Here is a 15,919-nt window from a genome sequence, read left to right on the forward strand (position 1 = left end):
TTTTAGTTCTTTTTTTCACAATGCATATGTGGCAGGCCACCGTTCCATTTTGCCTATTGGCTGCGGCTGCCATCCCCGGCGCCGCCGCCACAGCTTGGGGGTTTACTGATGCCACCGTGGCCGTTCAAGCAAAAGGTGCTGGTATCAATGGAGGTTTCAAGGAACAGTATGCATTTTGACCAAAATAGAGGTACATGAACCTAATCAACATATTCAAAATAGATTTGTTGCATCCAAGCCGCTCTCCAAGCCCATCTCCCTTTTCGGTACCGATACCCTACGCGTCACCTTGACAGCCCAGGAAGACAGCTCTCCAAAGCGGCCAGATCAAGCTTTCCTTTTGCTCAAGGATGCTCAGACTGGATTGGATATCTCTTACCCTTTTAATGTCAAGGATAATGGCAAGTCAAGGGTGGAATTGGTATGCAACCTCCGAAAACGACTTTCCGTGGCGCAACTAACACATGCCCTCCAGACCCAGAAAGACCTGCCGATTCAATTCCTTTCCCTATCCGATCCAGTTGATGCGCATATTGTCATTGGCGGATTCGGAAGCTCCGCTGCCTACGACAGCTCTGTGTTCAAGTTGTCGATTGATCGTAACCCCGAAGAGGCTGTGCCGACCGTTGAAACTGAGCGATACGGCAAGAAGCCCGAGATCCACCATATCTTCAAGGATTCTGCGTCTAGCCCCCCAATTGCCATCACCCTGGCATTTGTCGCCATGGTCGGCGCTGCTATTCCCGTTCTTGCTGGCTTGGTAAGTCAATCTAATTTTTGTGACAACAACGTTGCTTATAGATTGTCTCTAGTGGCTCTTCCTCGGCGCCAACATCAACCACCTACCCACCGCACTCAAGTCTGCCCCTCTCTCACACGCCGTCTTCCTCGGATCCTTGTTCGCATTTGAAGGAATCTTCTTCCTTTACTATACCTCGTGGAACTTGTTCCAGGTTCTCCCCGCGATGGCTGCTGTCGGTGCGATCGCATTTGTTAGTGGAAGCCGTGCGCTGGGTGAAGTGCAGGGCCGGCGCCTTGCTGGTCTCCGGTAAACTTCTGGAACATAGGTAAATTTATCTGCCGTGGTCCTGGTGGTCCTCTCACGGTGCTTCCAAACTGCTGTGTGGTCTTAGGTTCCAGTGGTATTATATCTTAGCTGCGGTTATACCCAGTATCTTGTTGCAAAATTATAGATTTCCCACTGAAACTTCACAAAAGTCTCGCTGATTTTCAAACGTAATCATCTCCCTACAAAATCGTCCGTTGGGTTGGAGGTCCCAGACACGCAGCCGCGCCGACATATGCTCCCCCTCCGCGAAACCCAGTTTAACATTCAGCATGACATTTATTAGACCAGCACTTAGTTGCTCTGCCTCAGGCAGTCTCTATAGATCCATATTCCCAAGGAAGCTGTTTGTTGACTATGTACATATTCCTTTGACGTCACAAGGCAGGGCACCTGGGCATGTTTTAGCGGCACAAACGCTGATATATCTAGATGTCTTACCGCTTTCTTTACCGCCTACTCAGGATGGTATGTGTATGCAAGCCTACCTTGGAGATCAGGCCTTGCTCTCGACCGACACCATATGAAATGAGGGCTTATTCAATATCCTTGAGCATTTGTACCATTTTTGCAATTTTTTAAACTTTAAAAAGGCATTAGATCGTATAACTCGTATACTCTGGCTCATAGATCAGCCAAGGATTCTCGACTGTTCTGCTGGCAAAACACCGGAACGGTCGCAAAAACAGGCCGTACGATAAGATCGAACGCCAAGGCGACTTCGGGACCTCCGCTCAAAGCTCCGCAAAAAGCTGCAACGCATTTCACCAACACTTCCGAATCCACAGCTCATCATTCTTAATGGGTTCTGCTGCTTCAAAACCCGTCAAGTCAGCGGCTGGCGCAGCCTCACGGCGCCAATACCCCAAGCAGCCGGCTCCTCCGCCGAGGGGGCCGCGCAAAGCTCCGAAAGAAAGCAAAGCAGCGTCCGCACCTACGCCCAAGGCTAGTCCCTCGCCTCCTCGAGCACCTGCACCTCCCTCTCAAGGTCCAACATACCACTCAAAGGAGAAAGCATCCGGCGTAAAGTCTGATGGTACGTATGCTCGCCGTGCATTCTTTCAAGACTCTTCAATGCAACGAATAAAAGAACAGCAAAGAAACACTTACTAATGACTTGATAGCCATTGATATGGACGGTCGGGACCCCGACTTCGCTGCCTCCCTCCGGTCAATAGGCCCCGTCAACCCATCACCTACATTCTCAAACTCAAGCACCGTCAACCGCCCCGCCTCAATGCAAACTGTCTTCCCACAAGCCTCCAACCCGGCATTGCTAGTTGTCACTGCTAGACAACGTCTTACTGAGGCCGCGGACACAGAAGCCGAGCACTTTGGTCGTGCAGGTCACCCCGGGAGATCGTTCCTGGATGCCCTAACTATTCAGCAAGTGTTGACAATGCGGGACAAGCAGGGTATGCGTCGCGGAGATATCGAACGGTTCCTTGGATTGAAGAAGGGAGTCTTGGAGCGGTTAGGGAAGGATGAGATTGTGTCGCGTATTACATGATCTTCGTCTACCCAGATGATCTGTTTTTTTTAGCGGTCTTTCCCCCAAAATATCATTCGGTATCTTTGGTGCATTTTGGATTATTGGTTGGCGTCATTCTTCCTGGTTTCGTGCACAATTTGTATAGTAACGTGGTTCAGTCATCCCTGCTCATGATAATATCAAATTCTTTAGTTAGAATGGCTATAAAATGTATCTTCTTTGGCCCTTTCCAATTTCTGGCTCAATGGACGGATAATTACAAAATACCCGACGGACCTCAGGACCATTAAAAAGGTATTGTCACAGCGAATGTGTTTACATGTCTGATCAACTTTACTGGCTGTTAACAGTCGCGTGACCAATCCAACTGATCGAGAGAAGCTTAATATTCGAGTATATGTATGATCTTGCACTTTTCTATCATCGATAGGCACCATTAAATTGAAATACTCTGAGTGTACATATCTACTTCCCATAGACATATACATAGTCGGAGTTTGACTTCCTCACTTTCCACTGTTTGCCGATTTGCTGCAGAAAGCAGCCAACTGACGAGTCGGCTCCCCCCCCCCCCCCCCCCCCCCCCCCGATGTTGTCCCTCCATAGCAACATGCTTTAAACCGGAAAAAAACATCGGGACGTTTTCTGTGTCTTATCTCTATCCATGTCTAAAGATATTGCGCCATTTAATGTTTTTGTTGGGCTGTTTGGCGACTTTCCCTGTAGATCCCTCCGCAGAACGCGTTGTATAAGAGTATGAGGTATCACGCAGCCCAGTACCTCGATAGTTTTGGCTCTAGATAGAGTTATTGATACCATCACCGTTGGCCTTTTTCTCATAATGACGAGCAGTCTGTTTGCAGTCCTCGGCAAACCCAGTCAGGCTAAGTACTGTACCGGCCACAGCTACCTAAATTTCCTGGCTCTTTGTCGTCACAGGCGATGCTTTGCATGCTGCCCTGTCGCTTTTTTACGGTCAAGGATATAGCCGTTGTGACAGAGAATATAGCTACCGCGGACTCCCTCACATGAAAGAATCTGTCTGTCTGGCATAGATGAGCGCGAGATGCTCGTGGCCTTGTACGGATCTTGGGAATGCAGCCTGACAGGTTCCGCCTTGACGGCGTATCCATCGCGCGGCATGGGGTAAACTCTATGATCGGTGTAGAGCTGCAAAGCTAGTCAAGGAGTTCGGATTGCAGATCAACGTTCAACTCATGTCTAACCCTAACACATTCCAGTATTTGGCAAGCATGGCGGACCATCTTTACGTTGCCGCTTGAGTTGTGACTGGCGGGTGCTTCTGACGCGTCTAGTCGTGTTTTATTAGGGAATTGGGTTCGTAACTTGAGCAGGTTGTTAATTTGGAATTTAGTCAAATAGAATGTCCTAACTTTGCAATGAAATTTCCAACAGAACAGGTAATAATTTTGAGTTAGAACCTTAAAAAATTGTATATTCAAAATACTTTGATAGAACTGATGCTTCGGCACCGACTACCAATCACACAACAGAGATACGCAGTGAGTCAAGATCTAAATTACCCCATTTATGATAGTGATAAACTACATTGTGTTCCTTTCTCTCTTATACAGACTCTGAAATTGAACATATCGACCTCTCGATCTTCTCTGAAGAGTGACAGCGATAATGTATCTCCGCGCCGTCCACGCCGAGGGACAAATCCCTGTCCTCCAGCAATTCGTCCGCGACAACCCACTCGGTATTCTAACAACGGCGATCAAATCCCCAATCCACTCATTTATCCAATCAAGCCACATCCCCTTCGTCCTCGATGTACCTCCCTCGGCCAAGGACGATGACACAATCCCGACCGGCATCCTACGCGGCCACATGGCCAAGCAGAACCCTCAAGCAAAAGCCCTGATGGAAGCGCTCGCTGAGCAAAATGCAGCGGGAAATAATAAACTCGAGCTCACGGATGAAGTCCTCATCCTTTTCAACGGCCCACACCACCACTATGTGACGCCCAAATTCTACACCGAAACCAAACCGGTCTCTGGCAAGGTCGTCCCGACGTGGAACTACTCCGCCGTGCAGGCGTACGGCAAGATCAGTGTGTACTGCAATTCTAAGGCAGAGGAAACGGGTGCGTTTTTGCAGAAACAGATTGAAGATCTGTCGCGACAGTCTGAGACGGGCATTATGGGGTATACTGGGGGTGATAAGAAGAGCGCGTGGAATGTCTCTGAAGCACCGGTTAACTATGTGGAGCTTTTGAAGAAGAATATCATTGGCATTGAGATTCGGATTGAGCGGTTGCAAGGGAAATTTAAGATGAGTCAGGAAATGGGCGAGGGAGATCGGGAGGGGGTTGTGAAGGGGTTTGAGGAGTTGGGGTCGGAGGTTGGGAGGGGTATTGCTCATTCTGTTAGGGAGCGTGCTGCCTTGAAGGATCAGCAGAAGTCATTGTAAGTGAGTCATTGGAGACGATATGTATATAATCTGGCGGTTACCGTTGCACTATAGACCTAATGTGATCACGAGGGATGAGAAGCATACATAGATGATATAGAACACATACGGAAATGTCCAAGCTTTCAAGACTACATAAGTACATACGCACGGTTCTAATATGTTTCACTTTAAACTTTTTTAATTTCTCTACTAATCACCTTGATCATACCTTAGGTTACATGGGTTCTTCCCAAGGCAGACAGGGGGTTCGGAGTCGAATTTTGGCAACTAAAGCCTATAAATCATGCATACGTCCAACATGCCGAGCAGAAATGACTCTTTCCTCAATGAGAAGTAAAAAACGAAGGCTTTCGGCATTATATTTGATTCGTAAGGTCTGGAGGACCAGGTGTCAACTCTAAAACCGATACAACATACGATGAGTTTGATTTTACCGAGATCACACATGTCAAGGTCAACATACGAGCCACCACATAAAATACAGGTCTGACGTACAGGTCTGACGTACAGGTCTTCCTACAAGTCTCCTGCGGGATGTATCGCCAAGCATTTCTAGGCAAATGCCTGCAGAATCTCCAACCCCCAACACCCCTGGATTATGGTTGAATGTGTGTTATGTATACTCCGTACGGAGGATTGTAGATATCCAAAGTGTGTATGCAACTGGTACTATCCACAATTAGATCTCTGGGATCTTCAAGATCAGATATCAGGGCTAATATAAATGGAAGTGGGGGCGAGAAAACGGGAAATCAACGCAAATCTTTCCCCGGATTTTATGCGCACAACGTTAGAACCCTTAGAACCCCTAAGAACCCCCTTTTTGAAAGGAACCCTGGGAATCTTGGAGCCTAAGATTAGAACAGTCCCGGGCGTTTCCATGGTTCGATTCAATTGGGGTTTAATTTCTAACCCAATTTCCTTTTTCGATCTTTTGTATTTTATTGTATTTCCTGTTTCACCGAAGGAGCGAATCATTTTGGAATAGTGCAATTCAGGGTCCACTTAGTCACCACACAAGGGACATAATTAACTTGTACAGCCTCTTCGTGTCTCTCACTAGGCCCACTTATATCCGAAAGAGGTTTGAGATGATGCCATTTTAATATGGAGAATAGAGGATCTAACGTAATAAAAAGAGAAGTGGAAATGGAAAAAAGATGGAAAGATGGAAAAAAAAAGAAAAGAAAGCGAGAAAACAAGCATTTGGGGTAATTTGGAGCCGCTTAGTCTTAGTCGCGTGCACAATTTCCTATCGCCTAATTGGTCTTGTTCTGTTATTCTACTAAGAATAACCCTTCCCTTTCCTCCCGAGCTCTCTTCTCTCTCTTGTTGCCTCTCTCATTTACTATTTCGACTTTCCTTGATTCCTTTTTCCTTCTCCCTTGCCAATTGCGCGATTCCAGTGTACAAATGAAATGATTCCAACATGTCCATCTTCGCCCTCTTACCACCTCTGCCGCCCTTCCTTTTCTCTGCACTCGTCGTGAGTGGCCTCGCCTCCAAGGCCTTACATATTGCGCTACATTTTCGGTCATTACCGTTCCTTTACTTCGTCCTCTACTCGCCCACCCTCATTCTACCTGATGTGTTCGTTATCATTTTCGCGCGAGTCTTGTTACGCTTCCATACGCCGGATAGTCGATGGCAATGGCTCTCGACTGGGCTGGGAGGAGCACTGTCGTACGTATTACCCCGAATACCGAAATGGAGGACAAGAGGACATTTGTGCAACATAATCTAACACTAGTACTAGCTTGGTCACATGGGGTGCTTCCTCAATCCAGTTCGGGTTCTTTCTGCAGACCGGTGCCGAGGTCGCCTGGGCAGCTGGCGGTAGCTTCCTGAGCGATCCGGCGGCCATGAAAATTCTCCTCAGCGGTATCTCAACTGTATCCGCTGCGGCCACCGTCCTCGGACTGGTCGCCTGGTTGCTTCATTCGCATTTGTACAACATCACCGGTCTCGGATTGCAGGCAATCCGAGACCTGTGCGTGGGGGGATTCAAATCGCGTTATACATTGATTAACGCCCCCAGCAAATCGTGCATGGCCTCAATAAACCTCCGGTCGCTCCGTCGCATTATTCCTGCAGTCGCGATTTGTGTCTCGCTTGTTTTCTTGGAACTAACTAGGCCCGCTATACCGTATGACCATATATCCGGGGCTCTGCCTCTGACGCTGCTCGAGGCATTCCAGAAAAAGACGGTGACGGTGGAGGGATGCCGCGAGCCCGCCATGCCATTCCCTTTGTTGATCACGGACGAGAATGGGGTGTCCCGTCCTCAGTTCCAACCGGACTCCACGTTTGTGGAACAATGGTCACGAGCTACATGGCTTCCCGAAAACCCACCCCGAGGATTTAGCCGCTGGGATCTCAGCCCGAGCGATCGTGCAGAGAAGGATAATCATTATTCTTTTGTTTGCACTGGGGATGAGGGATTCTACGACCCGAAAAATGATCCGCTAATGGTCACGAATCTGGGCGGTGAAATTTATGAGCCCCTGCAAAAGGCTTTCAAAGAGCACTCTGTTGAGGTCAACCACATAGTGCTATTAACGCTCGAGAGTGGCCGCAAGGAACTTTTCCCCGCACAGCAGGGCACCCCCTTGTTCGATGGTCTGCTCGCATCTCATAAGAAGCTGAACCTGGACAAGGCAATCGATCGTCTGGTCAATATGACCCCGGTCGCTCAACAGTTGACCGGCGAGTACGCAACCGATAGCAAGGGGAACAAGGTCGACTTGAGCCACTCTCCGTGGCAGACCCCGCCACAAGAAGGTATGGGTGGACTTAATGTCCGTGGCGCCATGACGGGTAGCTCTTTGACTTTCAAGAGTGTTTTGGGGAGTCACTGCGGTGTGAACCCTTTGCCAGTGGATCTGCTGGAGGAGTCTATGCTCGAAATTTATCAGCCATGCTTGCCACAGATTTTCGATCTGTTCAATCAAAACAAGGCACAATCGGAGGAGCGCCGGCAGAACTCTTCCTCTAAGGATACATCCACGGCTATAAAGAACCCCTGGAAGTCTGTCTTCATGCAGTCAATTACGGATGACTATGACCGTCAAGACATACTGAATGAAAACATGGGCTTTAAGCACAAGGTCGTGAAGAGTAATCTCGAATCCCCCCACGCGAAACACAAAGTTCAGGGTGAAGAGATCAACTATTTTGGTTATGCGGAAACTGAGCTCCGACCCTACGTCCTAGATCTATTCGAGGAAGCTGCAAACAACAAAACCCGCATGTTCCTTTCACATGTGACCAGCACAACCCACCACCCCTGGAGCACGCCAGACGATTTCAAGAAAGAACCATACATGAGCGACCAGGGAAACATCAACCACGACCTGATGAACAACTACCTGAATGCCGCCCGCTTCGTGGATAATTGGCTTGGAGATATCATGACCCTGCTAGAACAAACTGGAATCGCCAACGAGACTCTAGTCGTTGTCGTCGGAGACCATGGCCAAGCCTTTGGCGAAGATAACAAGGAGATGACCGGCACGTATGAGAATGGCCACATTAGCAACTTCCGTGTACCCTTGGTCTTCCATCACCCGCACATGCCTCGAGTGGACATCACTGCCAACGCAACCGCTCTCTCCATCGTCCCCACTATTCTGGATCTTCTCGTCCAGTCCAACTCTCTGGACGAGCGTGACTCCGAGATCGCCTCTTCACTCCTCCCAGAGTATCAAGGCCAGTCTCTCATCCGTCCCTTCCTATCTTCTATGGAGGAACCACACCACCGCCGTGACTCCCCACCAGATGAGCAGCCGGAGCACGAGCGAGAAAACACCCAGCCCGCAGCCCGGTCCCACCCAGAAGACCCAGCCAAGCGTCTCGTCTGGAACATAGGACTGATCAATGCTGGTGGCTCAATGCTCTCCGTCATGGCAGCCGATGTCCCCTACCGTCTCATCCTTCCCCTGAAGGATGGCTTTGAGTACACATTCACCCACCTAGGCGAGGACCCGGGTGAAACCCACCTCACCAAGGCATGGACTCTTGAGGAACTTATCGCAGAGGTTAAGCCTAAATTTGGTGCAGAGTCCGCCGAGTGGCTCACGGATGCTGAACTAGTTGCCAAGTGGTGGGTGAGTGAACAAAAGCGAATTTGGGGCTACCGTGAAGCATAGTCATATGCTAGCTTCGGGGACTCACCAAAAACAAACCAACCCAACTCAACTCAAAAATCAAACATAAACCCGACTTTGGTGATTGTTCTGGTTTATTTCACATTGCATTACTTCCCTTTTCTTTTGGCTTTGTGCCCCTTTTACATCTCATGATATCTACTACATTTGCCTTGGGACCGGCGTTAACATGGAGTTGTTTGGTTCTCATCTATCTATGCGTGAATGCTTGAACTCCCTTATTTCCTTGAAGACATTATCCTACTATGGCTGGACAGCCCTTTTCCTTTTATGCTTCTCATGTGAATTTGCATGTGATGCGATATCACTTTTATGTCTTACTTTTTCTTTTCTGTCCCTTGATGTTACTCGGTACTGGATTTCGGCAACTGTACTTGTATGGAAACAGCAAGAAGAGATCATTGTACATAGCACCGAAGGACTCTTCGGTATTTTGGGGTGGCATCTTGGATGGGCGAGGATTGGCTAGGTATTTTACCTAATATGTATAATCTACATAATCCATTTGATTTTATTTCAGCTTCCCTGGAACGGTGTTGTAGGGTATTGGGGATGTAAGAGCATGGCGGTCATTAGTGCAACTGGATCTGATGTTCTGGTTCCCTTTCCCAACTTGATTATGATCATCGCTGTTGAGATCTCTCATAGTCACCTGACCTCCCTATAGTATTTGAGCATAGCCTCTCCCTACTTCCTTTCTTAATTAACTCAGTAGTTCCACCTGCAGTAACGACCCTCAACACCATCTTGCTTGATCAATATCATTAGACCTCCGCAAAGCCCATAAATGGGCCTAACCTTCGAAGCCCAACCCAACCCAATGGGCTTTGATGGGTTTAAACTTAGAAGTTAGAATTATAATAGCTGTATAAGTATATGCTCTATTTTTAAACAAAATACGACTTGTGGATGTTGAAAAAAAAGGTTAATACTAAAGTTATGATATATATACATATTTGAGATTTATACGGGAGTACCACCACTTCCAAGTGAACCTCTATGATTCAAGACTTATCTAAAGAACGCGTTTTTTCGCATGTTTAAACGTAGTTTATTAATTAAACTAATAAGATATTACCCTGATCTAAGGGCTAAAAACGGGATCTAAACATAAGGTAATTAAAAAGTCACGTTTTTCGGAATATCATGGGCTTTCACCCGGGGCCCATAGCCCACCGGTGGGCCCGAAGATAGGCCCAAAGCCTAGCCCATTCGTGGGGTTGGGTTGGGTTGGGCCTTGGGCTTTGTGGGCTTTGCGGAGGTCTAAATATCATGCTTGGTCAACACCAACCTGCTTAATTCATATCATCCTGCATGATCTTATCTACTCTCGTAGACTCGAACACCAGGAAAAACTACAGCCCTCGTGGGAGAGTCTGGTGGTGGTAAATCTACGGTTCTCCGTCTCCTCTTCCGGTTCTACAATCCTAAGCATGGCAAAATCCTCGTGATGTTTACAAGTACGCCTATAGATCCAAGCCCGTGTAAGCCCTGGAGGCCTTGGGTAACGGTAAGATTGCGGAACACACTCAAGGTACGTATATATCGCTCTTACAGGTAAGCCCAAGAGAAGAGGAATAATTGGTTTAACTTAGTAACGTCGCAAGACAGTTAGAGAGATGGTTGGAAACAATGGCTAATTTATTACCTGTCTTGACCGCCCAATTACCGCTTTCAAAGTGGGCCTTTGCGGGGCTTGCTGTTTGCGATTCATTCCTCTTTAGTTGTACCCCTTCGACAAACACACCATTTTTAATTCAGTGGATTTTTCTCAACTTCTGGACATCACCAGCCTGCTTGTCAGGCCAGATAACCCTCCACGAGATGATCTCGAAGGAATGGACTACACACGATGTGCAGCTCTGCACAACTATCTGATCCAATATGCCTGGCTCGCTGAAGGCCGCCCACTGGAAACTCTGGATGCCAACAACAACTTTTTCACGGGCTCCGGTGATAAAGATGAAGCCGAGGCTTATCTTCTAAGGCTTCATCCGTCACTAGCGGCATTCCTTGACACCGCTACCATGTCCCCTTTTCCTCTTGAGAATCCTCACGAATACCTCCCATTCTCAGTTTTTGCATGGGGTATCGATGGGCCATCAAGGCTTTTTAAGGAATTTTCCAGCTGATCTTCAAGACCAGCCCGTTGACGGCTTGGTGCGCTTATACGCTATCGACGGGGGCTTATCGGCTGTGGACAGTGATGGCGGTGTTATTTACCACCAAGGCCTCCACCGAGTCGCGAGCTTCATATATCTTGATGAATATGACATTAGGTTTCCAGCGGAGGGTAGTAAACACATTGAGAGCCCGCTAGAGACACTACTCACTAACTGGATCGACCTTATTCATATTGGAAAAGTTGTGGCTTCGCCTTATAAAGAGCCAGCCCTATTCGACTTCGAGAAGATCGGGCCCTAGGAGTGGCGGCCTTATAGCGACGCCCAGGTTACTACGCGTGTCGCCGAGTGGGATCGGCTATGTCAGGCCATTAAGGCGCGTATCTCGCAGCCGTCAAACCCACCACTAACCGGGACTAATACGGATAATTCAGAGCCGCTAGTTATATCAAGTGTCCTAGACGCTACTTCGGTGCCTAATCCTTCCTTTACGCGTTCGGTTCTAACGCGCGCGAGGCAGCCTCAGCTCCGCTATATCGCTCCCCGGCTAACTCGTCTGGATTTATGGCAGCGCAGTAGAAGGTACTATTGATACTTTCAAAGATGCTGAGCCCGACCGTTGGGAGGATTATTATATTCCACCCACATGGTACATGGTAGATATTCTAGTGCCATTCTGCCTTCCATCCGGAGAGGATTTCTGAGCTCCATTCTGCGGAATTGGAGTACCAGGGCCGAGGAGGGATATGCAATTCCATAAATCAGTCATGAAGATAGCCATTTTCCTACCCAATTGTGATTCATTTATAAATTTAGTCTCGACCCTTCCATTTTCTTCATATATCTCCAACCCAGCCAAGAGCCTGTCATACTATCAAATGAGAAGTGGCAGAGGAAATCTACTACTTAGGTATTTTGTTTCCAACTAGATACATGTATAGATGATCAGATGATTCAACACTCATAGTTGAATGGTAAAGAAGCAAGTTATGTCCTGAAATAGTAACTTGTTATAGTAAGAATGCCAATTTTGAGAGATGGCCGTATATAGCAAGAATAAAAAAGCGAAAGAAGAGGAGAACAAGAAATGCAGCGGGTGGACCAGGGCAACCCAATGCTACACAGATCACTTCATAATACTACATGTTTAGGCAGAAAATACATAAGTACTTGGCCCATCACGACAAAAAAGAAAGGGTCCGGCGGCAATTGAGAAACCCCCAACTGATGAGATGTTCATTTCTTAGCCAACCATTTTTACACCGACAACATTGACCCGCGCATATCCCACGAACAGCTCCTGTGGGTTCACCCCCGAGCCACTCGGGGCGAGCCCGAAAAGTGCACGACAGGGGAAGGAAGAACCGGCCAGACCAGATTCTGACAAACAAAGAAAAATATGAATGCACAGACCATAAATTCACCGATCTATTCCTTTTTTCTGGCTGCAGTGTTTACCCGGAATCTAGAGTGTGGGGGTTTCGTCAGTACTGGGACCCGGAACAAGCAATAATCGGAGCCCTGGAAAGGCGGAGTATGCAAAGTGCACACCGGTAGAGCTAAGGCTAGATCCAGGGGGAGAAATAAAGATATCACGAGAACAGAAAAGTGGAAACCTCGGAATCTCCCCATTGAGTAAGGAGTTGGGAATGGAAGATTCTGATGGTCACAAGGTGTGGCTTATTGAATATTGCATTAGAGTCAGATAAGCTATATGACTTTAATCCTTAGTGAGCCTGGACTCTGAAATTCAATGTTTGAGTCCTAATTTTAGTTCATGTAGTACTTCCCCCCGCATAGAGATCCGGAGTACCCAGGTTTACTCTGCGAACACATACAATACTTTTCACCATATCCTAATATATGATCTAAGATTTGAAATTTTAGATTTTAGAAAGAAAAATCTTCAGATCCTAATATAGGAATTGACCAATGAATTTATCTTCGCCCGGGCCGCCACCTTGGAGCCGGGGCGATCGGACAGGAACGAGACAGGAACAGATATCACACGCCAGATGTACAGATATGATTGGTAGAGATTCAGTCAATCTGCAAATAACCACCTGACCCTAGTACTTTTGAGGCTTGGAAAGATTTCTAGAAGACCCGGCTCGAAGCTCGGCAGTGGAGGACGTGTAGTTCTTTGGTCACCTGGATAGGTTTAAAGCAAAGAAAAAATAATGTGGTCAAAAATTAGAGTGGCGTTGGGGGTTCCCCGGGTTCTCTGTTCCCAGACGGGTTTCCCAAAAGAGAAATCCGGCCCCATCCCTTAGGTTCCGAACTATCGTGAATTTCTTGTCTGGTGATTATTACTTCTAAACTATCCCTGAATTCAACGTAAATCATTTAATATTATTAGAAAGTACGGAGTAGATGAGGCAAATTTAAACAAGGATACTGACAAGGAAACACAAGTGTGTCAAAATCCTTTGATCAATTGATACATCCTAGTACTATACTACGTAGATTATTATTCTATGCGCTAATCGAGTCTGTTTGTAGGGTTGCGTATGCCTCGCCACAGCCGTTTAGCCCACATTCCAGGAGGTCTGGACTCAATTCGCTCTGCAGTACCCTTGGCCCATGTCTGGATTTCCTCTTTGGGCCATCCTCTAGTTTCTTTCTGCTCACGAGACACCTCTGGGGCGCTTTGGTCTTGGTCCGGCTTGAGTTTGTCGTTGGGTTTGTCGGTCAAAAGATATTTAAAGGGAGTTGATTCTCTGGTCCATGGTACTCCATCTACTGAATCATCTTCACTCTTCTTTATTTGTACACAAAACAATCAGTCTAATCATATTTGACGTCTTTTAATATCCCTTCTATCCTCACTACTCTCATCTTTCACAGACTACATCACATCGCAATGTCTGTATCTATCGAAACCACTGCAGCTCCTACTGCTCCTATGACCGCCCAGCCCGTCTTGATGGGCCAGAAATCCAGAATGCCCGAGTTCAGTCTCGCTGGAAAGGTAGTTCTCGTCTCAGGTGCTGCCCGGGGTCTAGGATTGGTCCAAGCAGAGGCACTCCTAGAAGCCGGAGCGAAGGTGTACGCACTTGACCGTCTGGAAGAGCCAGTAAGTTTCTACATCTCTCGGGTCTGGTTTATACAATCACCAGCTCGTTCCATAGTATGCACTCAACTAACATCACTCAACTACCAGGCTCCCGAGTTCGAGCAGATCCAGCAGCGTGCAAAGGAGCTTGGCACCGAGTTGCACTACCGTCGTATTGACGTGCGTGACACAGAACTTCTCAACAGTGTCATCGAGACCATCGCCAATGAGGAGGGCCGTATGGATGGTCTCGTTGCTGCGGCAGGTATCCAGCAGGAGACCCCAGCGCTCGAATACTCAGCCAAGGACAGCAACACAATGTTCGAGGTGAACGTCACGGGAGTGTTCATGACCTCCCAGGCTGTTGCTAAGCAAATGATTCGCTTTGGAAATGGAGGTAGCATCGCTATGATCGCCTCTATGAGCGGCACCGTTGCCAATCGAGTACGTTCCCACTCCCCTCTCTCGTCTTACCCTTTATCATTTCCACCCCATTTGGCATTTAAAAGTATCGGTATAGGCCTAGTGTCTCCCTGCCCAGACTTTATTTCTTTCTATGGATTACTTCCCCGCTTTTATGTCACATCTCGCTCTTCTAGTTGGCCAACGATCTAACCTATTTTCCCTACAGGGTCTTATTTGCCCCGCATATAACGCTAGCAAGGCTGCTGTCCTCCAGCTCGCCCGTAACCTCGCTGCCGAATGGGGCACCTACAACATCCGCGTCAATACCATCTCCCCTGGCTACATTGTCACCGCTATGGTTGAGAAGTTGTTCATTGAGTTCCCCGAGCGTCGCGACCAGTGGCCCAAAGAGAACATGCTTGGCCGTCTCTCCCGACCGGAAGAGTACCGTGGTGCCGCTGTATTCTTGCTCAGCGATGCTAGCAGCTTCATGACTGGAAGCGACCTGCGCATGGATGGTGGCCACGCTGCATGGTAGATTGATTATGGTCCTTGTTCGATTTTGCCTTTTCAATCACTCCGCGTGACCATCTTCTTTGGTTTCTCATTGCATGGCGTTCTGCGTCTTTTTCTTTTGGGTTATGGGCCGGAAATAGCGTATGGGCTTTGGCTTTGGCTTTTGCGATTTTGATTTTCATTGACAGCGATCATTTGCTTTTGCGGATTGAAGTCCGCGGGTTCCAAAGTTGGATGCTATGATATTAGACTACAAATCGCTCGAATAATAATTGTTTCAACTGTTCAACTGTTTCATCTCCGTAGAGTTTAGCTGCATGTAAATCTTGACCCACTTCGTTGAAGATCGGCATTCGCATCTCATTGTTGTACAATGACATATATTCACTGTCATGCGTAGCCTTGTATAGATTACCCAACCGGCACCAAGAACCGTCTCAACACTTCCACCCCACCAAAAAAATAACCGCGTACAGCCATCCAGTCGGAGCGTACCACATATCCAAATCACCGAGAGAATTCAGCACCTGACCTCCCAATAAGGCTGATCAACATACTTAAGGTTCAATCCAAAGATCAAATCCTAGGGATACACATTGAAAAAGGATGTCGTTGCTAAATCTAGTAACCCGAAACCAGTAGTACCGCGTGATAACT

At 47.6% G+C, this 15,919-nt stretch overlaps 6 protein-coding genes across 6 annotated transcripts; all 6 read left to right on the plus strand.

Annotated features, from left to right (window-relative positions):
- Positions 1–20: 20 nt before the first annotated feature.
- On the plus strand, positions 21–1,052 carry N7517_002663 (putative oligosaccharyltransferase subunit ribophorin II; the record flags this gene model as incomplete). Its single annotated transcript, XM_056720393.1, has 4 exons — positions 21–166; positions 223–421; positions 476–760; positions 813–1,052. The coding sequence occupies 4 exons, from the start codon at positions 21–23 to the stop codon at positions 1,050–1,052; spliced, it is 870 nt and encodes a 289-aa protein (XP_056584528.1).
- Positions 1,053–1,867: 815 nt separating this feature from the next.
- Positions 1,868–2,576, plus strand: N7517_002664 (uncharacterized protein; the record flags this gene model as incomplete). Its single annotated transcript, XM_056720394.1, has 2 exons — positions 1,868–2,102; positions 2,191–2,576. 2 exons carry the CDS (start codon positions 1,868–1,870, stop codon positions 2,574–2,576), a joined length of 621 nt encoding a protein of 206 aa, XP_056584529.1.
- A 1,632-nt stretch (positions 2,577–4,208) lies between these two features.
- On the plus strand, positions 4,209–4,994 carry N7517_002665 (FMN-binding negative transcriptional regulator; the record flags this gene model as incomplete). Its single annotated transcript, XM_056720395.1, has 1 exon — positions 4,209–4,994. The coding sequence occupies one exon, from the start codon at positions 4,209–4,211 to the stop codon at positions 4,992–4,994; it is 786 nt and encodes a 261-aa protein (XP_056584530.1).
- Positions 4,995–6,426: 1,432 nt separating this feature from the next.
- On the plus strand, positions 6,427–9,145 carry N7517_002666 (Alkaline phosphatase-like alpha/beta/alpha; the record flags this gene model as incomplete). Its single annotated transcript, XM_056720396.1, has 2 exons — positions 6,427–6,680; positions 6,754–9,145. The coding sequence occupies 2 exons, from the start codon at positions 6,427–6,429 to the stop codon at positions 9,143–9,145; spliced, it is 2,646 nt and encodes an 881-aa protein (XP_056584531.1).
- Positions 9,146–11,001: 1,856 nt separating this feature from the next.
- N7517_002667 (uncharacterized protein) lies at positions 11,002–11,587 on the plus strand (the record flags this gene model as incomplete). The annotated part of the gene is made up of 2 exons (XM_056720397.1): positions 11,002–11,251; positions 11,304–11,587. 2 exons carry the CDS (start codon positions 11,002–11,004, stop codon positions 11,585–11,587), a joined length of 534 nt encoding a protein of 177 aa, XP_056584532.1.
- A 2,562-nt stretch (positions 11,588–14,149) lies between these two features.
- N7517_002668 (putative short chain dehydrogenase) lies at positions 14,150–15,284 on the plus strand (the record flags this gene model as incomplete). Its single annotated transcript, XM_056720398.1, has 3 exons — positions 14,150–14,362; positions 14,450–14,785; positions 14,973–15,284. The coding sequence occupies 3 exons, from the start codon at positions 14,150–14,152 to the stop codon at positions 15,282–15,284; spliced, it is 861 nt and encodes a 286-aa protein (XP_056584533.1).
- Positions 15,285–15,919: the final 635 nt, after the last annotated feature.

The sequence above is a fragment of the Penicillium concentricum genome, assembly GCF_028827145.1.
Source record: "Penicillium concentricum strain IBT 3081 chromosome Unknown utg000001l_segment0_segment0, whole genome shotgun sequence".
Classification (NCBI taxonomy): Eukaryota; Fungi; Ascomycota; class Eurotiomycetes; order Eurotiales; family Aspergillaceae; genus Penicillium; species Penicillium concentricum.